General features: G+C 32.1%; 1 protein-coding gene across 1 annotated transcript; it reads left to right on the top strand.

The window, feature by feature from the left end:
- The first annotated feature begins 302 nt into the window (after positions 1-302).
- Positions 303-5,395, top strand: LOC141460237 (uncharacterized). Its single transcript, XM_074140063.1, has 5 exons — positions 303-443; positions 1,629-1,806; positions 1,977-2,070; positions 2,780-2,956; positions 4,179-5,395. The coding sequence occupies exons 1-5, from the start codon at positions 376-378 to the stop codon at positions 4,322-4,324; spliced, it is 663 nt and encodes a 220-aa protein (XP_073996164.1). The 5' UTR covers positions 303-375; the 3' UTR covers positions 4,325-5,395.
- The last annotated feature ends 5,741 nt before the right edge of the window (positions 5,396-11,136 follow it).

Raw genomic sequence — 11,136 nt, 5'->3', positions numbered from 1 at the left:
AGGTGTTGTGGACGGAGGCGGTAGCACGTACTTGCCTGGTGCCATTTTTTTTTTAGGGATTCAAACAGGGATCTCCCACCTACAAGACCCAGTTTTGGCAACCAATTTAGCATAGATATGTATAAACTGGCTTTCTCCAAAGATTCCTGAACGAAGTTTAATGTCTACTAACTTGGGAAATTCAAATATATTTAGTTCTTTAGTGATGATTTCAAAATCATTTGTTGGATTAATATTTAATCACTAATTTAATATTTTCAACCAGATGATATTTATATTACAATAAATCACTATTAAAAAAATTTAGGCTTCAGCTTAAAAATTGTTAGCTTATTAAACACAAACATACATAAAATTTAAAGTGCATTTTTCATCATGGATATATACAAGACAATTTACCAGGGTGACTTTCTTTGGCCTTATATAGTGCCAACATACGAAAGGTAAGTAAAGATTTGGCATCCCATTTATTGTCATTATTTACGATTGAAACAAATATGCTCTGGATTTCTATATAATTGAAAAGCAATATCTTTTGGTGAATGAAATACTAATTGCCAGCTAAATGTTCGGTGAATATAAAAAATTAATAATCCTAACATGAATAGTGGAAGTGCACTAGACGAGCAGTTGGAAATAAGACGTTTCAGCTCTTCATTTTTTGTTTGTGTTAGAAAGTCATGCGTGCTTAACAGCAGTGTTACCTGGCCAAAGTCTTCAAAGAAATTTATGTCTCTCCATAGTAAATTATTTTTTTTTAAATGTTTATTCATTTCCTTGAGATGCCTAGATTAGAATTGCAAAATACACGTGTAAAAAGCGAAAGACCAATTAAGATGTACTGGTTAGCTTAAGGAGAACATGTAAATTACTAGGATTGAGAATATCCGAGATTTTAAATTATTTAGTTTCAAAACGAGAGTTACAGATAAGCCGTACAATAACCGGTAATCGTTTTTTCAATTCCCTCAAAAAACTCTGACAGAAAGAACTAGCTGGGATTTTGTGTAAATGATCGAGCCATCCAAGCGAACCTCAGTGACATAAGGAAGGAAGACAGTATTTTTCTTTGTAAACCATTTAGCCTGGAGACACGCTTAGACATGGTTGCTATGCTTTTCCTATTTCCTCTGGAGAATAAGGCAGTGTTTTATTTCTGTATTACAAAATTGCTTCGTCTTGCCGATGCTGACCTACACGTCTCACTACCATTAATTTCTGTCCCTGCGTGTTATGTAACAGAAGACTTCCCGGTACTACTCTGATCAGATCTCCCAAGATTTCTTATTCATCAACTTTTAACTTAGAACTATCTCTACATATAGCTTGCAAAAGTCTAGAACGCAATCTGATTATCCGAACATCATAGTTTAATCATCTTTCCAACAGTCCTCCTACAGAAAAGCGTGAAAATTTTCTAGTAAACGAATATTTTTAATACATTATTCACTTCAATCATGCATGCAATATCAAGAGTAATATAAAGCATGCCCCAAGTTGTATCAATTTAAGCTAGATTAGAAGAAATTAATTTAATTTCATCATGGTTTTTTTACAGCAATTCTATTATGTTTCTGTACAAGGTAGACCTTTTTTAAATTATTTCATATTTCCTTTTCTTTATTTAGGCCTCCTCTGCCACCAAAAGAAATAAAAAAACCTCTTTTCATTAAAGAAAAATCAATTTTGGAAAGAAAACTGTGTCAATGTGATCGCCACTCATGGAGCCCACATTTTCGCAGAGCAGTTCATCTTTTGCAGAAAGAAAATGCCTATAGAGATGCTATGATCGCCACTGCTCATCAGGTTTAGTGAAAAACAAATTTAATTTATGCATTAAAATTATTATTTCGTTCTGTTCTATGAGATTAAAAAAAAAAAAAATGCACTAATTAAAACAACACTGATAAGCCATGAAATATAAAGATTAGTACACTACTTTAAATCCCAGCTGCTATTAAATTTCTGTTTTATAGAGAACAGTATTAGAGAACGAAATAATAGGCCACCCTTGCAGCGATGCTGATGACGTCATAGCATCACTTTATGAAATTTCATATGCTAAGCAAAGTAAGTATAAATTATTTGAATATATAATATAATTGAATCCTTGAACTTTTAAATATTTTAGTTAAAGCAGAAAACATATACTCTTTTATATTGTAAAATACTTGTATTAAGTAGTTTCTGGTTCAATTCCGGATATGGGCCTTGGTAGAAATTTATAGTAAAGTTTGAAGGTAACCATCTTGTCCTCGCACCTGATCGTAAGCTGCACCATGAGTCTGCCTGAAAAATAGGAATTACATTACTTTACTTATAATTTATTAACAAGAAGCCTAAGTAAATTCAAAGGTATAATGTGCTAATGCGATCCGGTTAATTTTCTGAACAATGTTCGTTGATTGCATATTTTGAGATTCTCTGTTTTTCGCGAATGGTCCTCATTTCAGTGTAAAAAAAAAGTCTCAAAAATACAGGGTCTTGATGATATTCCAAAAGAAATAACCAGGGGGATTCTCTACAAAGTTATTGATCAGTATCAAAGTTATTTAGTATTCCCCGAGAGAGAGGCCTCAACGAATTCATTTTGTATTTCACATTCACCTACACTCAACTCTCTTTAGTCCCCTTTTTTATTGAAACAATTTTTAGAACACGGACCGTAAACCTTCCTCTTTAGTTTATTCAGTATAGAAGTAAGTTTATTAATTGCCCACGCAGTCAGTTGTACAAAACTATTATTATTTTTATGACTAATGCTTCTTTAATTTTCCAGATTTCCCAATAACTGGATTCAGAGCTGTACATGCAGATCACGATGACCCAGTATCCACCCCCATCGCTATGATGCGACCAACCATCACCAGTAGTTACCGAGATCCTACAAACTTTCATGAAGAAGCTTTCAAAATACCCACAACTGCATCTCCTGCCGCTTTAACACTTGAACTTGGTAAATTTTACAATGCAAATATAATTTTTTTAAGCTTACGTTTATTTGTATTTTTTAGTTTCTTTTTTAAAAAATAAAATTTACTAATCTTGATAATGACAGGTTTGGAAAGTTCGGGCTAGTAAGTGGAAAATTACCAGTTCGAATCCAGCTTACATCTACTTTTTATTTAATTAGTAAAGTGTTAACAGTAATGTATGAGCTTCTGTCCTCTGTCCATGACATCGAATTTGGCAGTGACGATGCCTTACAAAAGAGGCGATTACTACACTTAATAATTTTGACAGATTGAAACAGTAAATGGGAATTTTTTATATGACATATGGTACATTCTTCTATAATCAGTTTTCTCGTTTTTGTGAAGCCACGTTTTCTCAAACTTCAACAGATACACAAATTGCAATGAAATCTAAAATGCAGGTGTTTAATTATAATAGAAAATCCTTCTCCCCTCAAAATGTTTTAAATCAATATTGTATTTGGTGGTCGCGTAAAGAACTATTAGAACATAACTCATTAATTTAGCAATAATCCATTACTCTACGCTATATTAATCAAGTATACTTCCTTCGTTGTTTACCGCGGTGGCCTCATGTTTTGAGAGAACTCGAATGTCTTTCTCGGAAAAAACTTAATGGTTTTGCAGCAATACATATATCAAGGAAGAAATCATGGATTCAGTTTCATTATTGACATAGCCACGGAGTCAGATCGAAAAACAAGGAATAGCATCTAAAGAGTATTCTGAGTGTAGAAGGATATCCCAATGCACTGCCTGAATACCTAGTTAAGTCATGCGTGTCCGAAGTGCTGGTAATTATCATGTTCTGGAATCATCGATTTGGGCGTTTTGTTGTAGTGACTCTTCTACATGAACATTATTGGTCTCATTTCTAAACAACATTCGCTAACGAGTAAAGCCTTCCCTGTCCTACATGCTCTTCTAAGTCAATGATGACAAGATGGTCCCTTTGGTGCTGTGTTAACCACTTTCGGGTAGCTTTGGGAATAATTCGCATCTTACAAAAGTATTACCCTGTGGCTGAGAACTCTTAGTTAAAATATAAAAAATAAGCCGAACATCCGGCCTTCAGATTTAGATTGATACTAGTACTACAATAGTACTAGATACCTGTTTTGCAACTATTCACCTGCAGTAATACATTTCCTAAAAATCCTTAAAATTTATGTTCATTCATTTCTAACTGATCATACTTTTCAGACGACCGCCGCCCGCAACCTCAGCCGAAAACTGAATATCAAGATACAATTGAAAGAATGGCCTGGTATAATATCTCAAAGTCGCAAGGTTTTAAAGAACCTTCTACATCAACTAAACTTAAAACTGAATGTTTTTGTGCAAAATAAACAAAGATTTTTTTTTTAACCTATAAATACCCGTGCGACTTTGCTATACACTACACAAATATGTTATAAATTTACCTCATATATACACTGGGCCAAAAAAGTCTGTGAACACTAACCTAAATTTTATTACTTTTATTATTATCTTATTAGAAACTTCTTTTATTTTCAAATGAAATATACTATTCGATAGAGAGAAACCAGAGTTTTTCATTTTATATTCAATCTTTTATTTTTGTTCAGCAGGAATATCACAATTAAATGTTTAACAAAACAACACCCCAAACGAATGCAAAAAAAGTCTGTGAACAGCTGTATAAATATGTAAAAACATTAAGATAACAAACAGAAAAACGATTGAATAAAGTTTCAAAGTTCTCTATTGTATTGTAGAAACCACTACAGTCAGTTTTGTGAATAAATAATCTAATTAGTACATATTTAACCACTAATATGGAAGTTCCCAGACCAATTCGAGAACTTATTGTGACGTTGCGAAATGAAAGAAAAAGTATTCGAGAAATAGGGAAGATAGTTCAAAAAAACCCTTCAACGGTGCATAATATAATTAAAAAGTACGGAAATGTGATTAGTAGGCCACGCAGTGGACGGCCACCAAAACTTAATTCCTTTCATAAACGGCAAATTCTGAAGTCTGTTCGAGAAGAACCCAGGACAAGCGCTCAAAAAATCAGTCAAGAATTATCAAGTGGTTATGTGTAAGCGTAACACCACATACAATTAGAAATAAATTACATGAATACGATTATTGCGGTCGAGTCCCGAGGAAAAAACCTTTAATCAATAAAATAAATAGTAACCGCCGATTGGATTTCGCGAAAGAATATGTTTCTAAGCCTTCTAGTTTCTGGGAAACCGTAATCTTTTCAGATGAGTCGAAATTCAATGTATGTGGGTCTGATTGACGACAAAAAGTGTGGCAAAAAAGAAATGAAGCTATGAAAATGAAAAATATGAAGCCTACTTTTAAGCATGGGGGAGGCAACATTCTGGTGTGGGGTGCATGAGTGCTAAAGGAGTGGGCAAGTTAGATCTAATTAATGGTATGATGGACCAATATGTGTATGTGGATATATTAAGACGCAATTTAAAAGAAAATTCAAAAAAATTAGGGTTGAAGGGAACGTTTGTCTTCCAACAAGACAATGACCCGAAACATACCGCACCAAAAACTCGGGAATGGCTTTTAAATAATACACTCTGGCGCCTAAACACCCCTCCACAAATGCCAGACCTTAACCCAATAGAACATTTGTGGGATGAAATCAGCCGCGAAATAAATAAACGAGGAATAAGAAACCGTGAACAACTAAAAAACGCTATTTTAGAAGAGTGGGATAAAATTCCAACATTGACGACCACAAAATTATTAGGATCGATGAAAGCTCGTTTGTTGGAAGTGATTAGGAACATAGGAGGTCCTACAAGTTTTTAAAATTTATAATTCACGTACAATGTGTAACAATGATTTATTTCTGCAAAGTGTTCACAGACTTTTTTTGCATTCGTTTGGGGTGTTGTTTTGTTAAACATTTAATTGTGATATTCCTGCTGAACAAAAATAAAAGATTGAATATAAAATGAAAAACTCTGGTTTCTCTCTATCGAATAGTATATTTCATTTGAAAATAAAAGAAGTTTCTAATAAGATAATAATAAAAGTAATAAAATTTAGGTTAGTGTTCACAGACTTTTTTGGCCCAGTGTATATTTTCTGAGATAAATATATGCGCAAATATTTAGTAAAGCTATACAATAAGCAAGCACCTTAAGATTAGTGATATGAATGTCTGCTGAAAATTTTACTTAAACACCAAATCCAAAAAATAGGAGTCAGCTCAGGATATTGTAGCCAAAATTATTTTAGCTTTAATTTAAAAAAAAAAAAAAAACCTGGAAAGTGTCTTACACAATTTTCTTTGCAGCAATTATAGCTCAAATGAATTAGTTCTCTGGAACTGCAGATTTAAAGTTAAATACATCGTTTAGTGTTGATTTAAAGTACATATCGCGAACTGAGTCCAAACATACAAAATCGAAAGGTGTTTTTTACCTGGTTGAAAATAGACTGCTGAAAAAAGGAATTGAATTCATTTGTGCCTCAAAATGATTATCCTTCAGAAATTGATTCATTGCTCTAGCTTTGCAGGGGAAGACAAAGAACATTTTCTGAAATAAATACAAAAATTATTTTTATTAAATCATAAAACTAGACAACTCTTACAGATAATATACTTTTATTTCTAGTTTTGTCTTTTAGCCAACATCAATTACTACTCTATGATTCCAATATTATTACTTTGTTGAAGTTTTTGTTTCTGCTAAAACCTCAAATTAGATTCCGAAAACTGCGTACTGAACTAGTTGAAGTTCACCAACGTTGCCTATTTGCTATTCTATAAGATTTTCTCTGAACTTCAGTAAATTCAATAAATTTTCTAGATTAAAGCTAATTTAATAATTTCACAGGGGAGGGATTAGCTATGCGGTTAGCGTATTGGATTCCCACGCGGGGATTCCGGGATCGAATAAAACTGCTGACTCTTAGATTTTCTGTTCCTAGGAGCTTCTTAGTTCTTACAGATGATTTTCCGGTGATGGTCAGTGTTGTCTGCAACGAGAGAACACTGTCCGGAGGCCGGCAATGCATTGAAAAAAGCTCCGGGCGCCGATAACCTGATACTGACGCGCCATAAATCATTAAAAAAAATTTACGCTACACAAAGTTTAAAGTTTTTCATTCATTCTAAAGTTCGCAATTATTAGGAAAGAACAAATCATTTTCAGGGAGCACTATTTTCGCCAAGGATACTATCAAAAACTTTTAAATGGGGGTATTCGCTCATATAAAAGTTAAGCATAATATGCTCATTTCCGGAATTTAGATACGATATTCAGATTTCAAAAACATCTGAAAAATATATTATTCTGGCTAAAGGTTCTAATTTATGAAGGACAATGGAAATGGAGTTTTTCTTCCTGGCTGAAATACGGTATTCTTTACTCACCCTACATACTTGTTCTTTAAGAGAAGCTTTAATTTTACATGACATATCTTTTGCCGATTGCAGGTTCTGAATAAATACTCGAAAGGTTTTTCTTCAGGAAGTTGATAAGTTGGAAATACCACTAGAGTTCACTGAAGAAACATTAACATTTCTGAAGTTATTTGGAGTTTTTAATAACAGACCGCTAGTTATTTGTTTTAGGATTCCCATTTGCTACATTATTTACTAAGATTTTTAAGTATGTAGGCTGTTAGATAATTGGCTGAATCAAATCGGTTTTTGGAACTTGTGAGCTTCAAGCAGTTTTTTTTTTGGAGGTTTTGTTGCTCTGTCAGTGTTTTCAGTAGGGCGACTTTTGCTCTTCTACTTTAGTCCATACAGGTAGATTTTCATGGAAATAAATTTCGAGTATTATGAGATTATGACAGTCACTAGTACTTCTTATTTTTAAGTATTTGCGCTATTTCAATTTGATTACAAACCATTAAAAACTGCTATTTTTCTAGAAATCAACCTGAGATTTCAAGGAAATCCTTACAGCTGATTTTAATCAATCAACATCTTTAAATTCAATACAAATTACTTGATGTTTAGTATAGATTTCATCGTAAGCATCATGGTAAGCGGATTTTTTCAATGTCTAATTAAGCTGTTAAATTTAAAGACTACTTAAGAGAAAATCAATTATTTATAATAGATTTGGATATTAGATGATCTTCATTACATCTAGAAGTAAGTTCTGAACTTCTTGCTTTTCTATTACTTTATAAAATAAATTGGCTTGCACTTTCCATGAAGATCAACCACCTCTGCCACTCTTTTCAGCCGTTCTGCAGCTTAATAAACAAACCATAAACATTCTACTCAGGATAAAAGATGCTTAGGAATTCATATCAGATGTATAATTGCACTTTTCTGCACAACAAAGATACGAGAAAAAAACAAAAATATGTAAAACAAAAATTAAAATAACATAACCATCACTTAGTACTGGCACCAAGGATTCGATCAATATTGTTAACAAAAACATATAATCGATAATATTGACCGAATACTCGAAATGTAGAAATAAACATGTCAGTTACTAAATACTTACTTTTAATTTACGTAATTTTGCCATGATTTTAATATAAGTAAGTTAAATTTTAAATTAGGGTAACTTTTCAAAACTAAACATAAATAGTATATTCAAAATTGTATTAGGTGAAATACTGCAATCGTTCCTAGACTACTAGTGCGGGTTGTCCTCACTGTGATTCCTACTTATCTGTAATAAATAAACCCCTATTTCGTGGAAGTTGCGAACACACGAGGTCTGGTACGGGCGTAATTCAAAAGTTTATCGCCACTAGCAGTAGGTCAATTTTATTTCTACCAAACGTTAGTAATTTAGCTAATCTATCTTTAAGTAACCGACGAAGAGGATGCCATCTGCCTTCAGGCAGAAGAATTCATTCTTCGTACAGATGAAAATTTCTTAAATTTCTAGTAAGTATTGTTAGTTTTTCGCGATGCATCCGGTCTTCGCATGTGATTGAGACTATTTTCGTTAGTTTACTGGTTTAAAAATTAATACTTTTACTTACAGGAAGTAGGCACTGATTTCACAAAAAAAGAAAAACGTTTGATTAAAGAGAGGTTACATAAAGAATGGATTACAACGACATATTTAAAGGCATTCGGCAAAAATGGTGAGTAAAAACTTGATCATATTGAAAACAATCATCTAAGTAAACAACGTTGCTTTCCAATTTCTAGTTTGGTAATCATGAATTATTTTGGAATCAACATGGTGGGTACGTGTAGTATATGGAAATAAGAAGAACCTTGATAGTGGGCGCTAATGACCAAGAAGTTGATGCGCCGAAAAAAAAAGAAGAAAAAAGTTTGAATCCGGCTGCCTGCCCTTAGATTTGATTTTACTAGGAGCATCTTACAGCGCATTGTCCGGTCATGTCTGTAATAAGAGAACACTTACTGGAGGCCGGTACTACACTGAAAAATGCTTTGGGCGCCAATGAACTTAGATGTGACGCGCCTTAATTTAAAATAAATAAATAAAAAACCATGGACATTTTCCTGATAACACATTCCATCATGGGTTAGGCAAAAGTTTACCTCTTCACTTTCAGTTCCACTAAACTTTTTTGTTTATGATTCATTAATTTATTTGCCACTGTAAAATTTACATCTAGCAAATGTGAACCTAGAAAAAAATTATATGAGTGGCGTTTTAAGATATCCAGTGATATCACTTAATAATAATAATTTTTATTTTTCAAAAGTTTGTTGCTAGCATCTAGATAACATAATTATAATAACATAATTATTTTTACAAAACATTAAAATTGAAATTGAATTTTAAGAGAAATAAAGTTTTATATGATCAATTTATAGAAGGAAAATTTACTGTAAAATGAACTTATAACACACTTGGGATTACAAGGAAAGTAATAGAAAAAGTAAAAAGTGCTAATATCATGAAGTTGATGGTGACAGATTATTACATCATAAATGTTTGCAATGATTAAAAATAATAAATATAAATTTGAATAAAAAAATTTTTGATCACTTCTGTTGGTTATTAAAATTCAATGAAAAAATAAAAATAAATTATTACATTCCTTTTTTTTTGTTACGGTAATTAATTTTGAGGTAATTACACTTGAATAGATCAGAGAGCAATTTAGTTATTTGTTGTTTTATTAAGAATTGAGAATAAATTAAGTATTAAGATGTTTTGAATTAAGAATTTTTGTAACATTTAGAAAGTACTGACAAACACAATTAACGAAGTTATGTGAGGGTATGAGAAGAATACCGGAGCTGTAGTCTTTCAGATAAAGATCTCTCAGTGGTTGATAAGCTGGGCATTCTCAAAGCACTTGAACAAGGGTTTCGGTTTATAGTTTTCTGTAAGTGAACCAAACCGCATAGCCAAACCCTGAAGGAGGCAATAAATTTGCCAAAACGTTAGCAAACTAATTGAATCCTTAATACTAATCATTAACATTTAATTTAAAAACACACTTTGAAACCAGCTCATCATTTTAAGATTTTTTTTTTTTTTGAAAAAATGATATTCAAATAAATAAATACGCTTCTTTATATGTAAACAAATTTCCAGGCTGTTTTGAAATCTTACCCTAGGTTCTCTAAATTACGGGGTTTTCCTCCAAAAACTACCTCAAACAAAAGTAACAGTACATTTAAACAGAATGTCAAATCTGAGTTACATTGAATTTTTGTTTTTAGTGTTTTACTTAATTTTACAGAAAAAAAATGTGATTTCAGGTATATCAGTTAATGTTGTACAGAAGATATCTAGAGAAGAAGAAAGAAAAAAATATATTCCTAGACATTCATTTGAATTGAAGAGAATCTTTTGACAGTATCAGCATCTGGAAAAATGAAAGTTAAATGAAATTAGTTACTTAGGCAACAAAATCGGTAAATTAATTCTAAAAATAATTTTTGATAGCTTTAGCAAAATGAAAATTGAAGAAGAACTTCCAACATTCCCTTCAACCTACCAAAGGGACTATAAGTGGATTGAAAATGTTACTCCATCAAAGCAGTAAGTTTAAACAACTATTTTGCAAACTTGCTTTATAGCATTAAAATTGAGTAAAATTTGAGATTAACAAGCAATTAAAGATGAAAAGATAGAAATATTAATCATATAGAGTTATTAGCATTTCTACAACGTCTTCCATTCCTCAATAATTGTACTTACGTCACTGAGAAGAAAACATCCATGATAACTTCTTTACATATAGGCAAAGC

The sequence above is a fragment of the Rhodnius prolixus genome, unplaced genomic scaffold (assembly GCF_049639745.1).
Source record: "Rhodnius prolixus isolate KJV_2025 unplaced genomic scaffold, Rpr scaffold_6, whole genome shotgun sequence".
Classification (NCBI taxonomy): Eukaryota; Metazoa; Arthropoda; class Insecta; order Hemiptera; family Reduviidae; genus Rhodnius; species Rhodnius prolixus.
This window is presented reverse-complemented; position numbering and strand designations above follow the sequence as displayed.

Coding starts and splice junctions, on each gene's coding strand:
- LOC141460237 (XM_074140063.1), top strand. CDS start 376: ATGGATATATACAAGACAATTTACCAGGGTGACTTTCTTTGGCCTTAT. Junction 1,807..1,976: donor TGATCGCCACTGCTCATCAG/GTTTAGTGAAAA, acceptor TCTGTTTTATAG/AGAACAGTATTAGAGAACGA. Junction 2,071..2,779: donor AATTTCATATGCTAAGCAAA/GTAAGTATAAAT, acceptor TTAATTTTCCAG/ATTTCCCAATAACTGGATTC.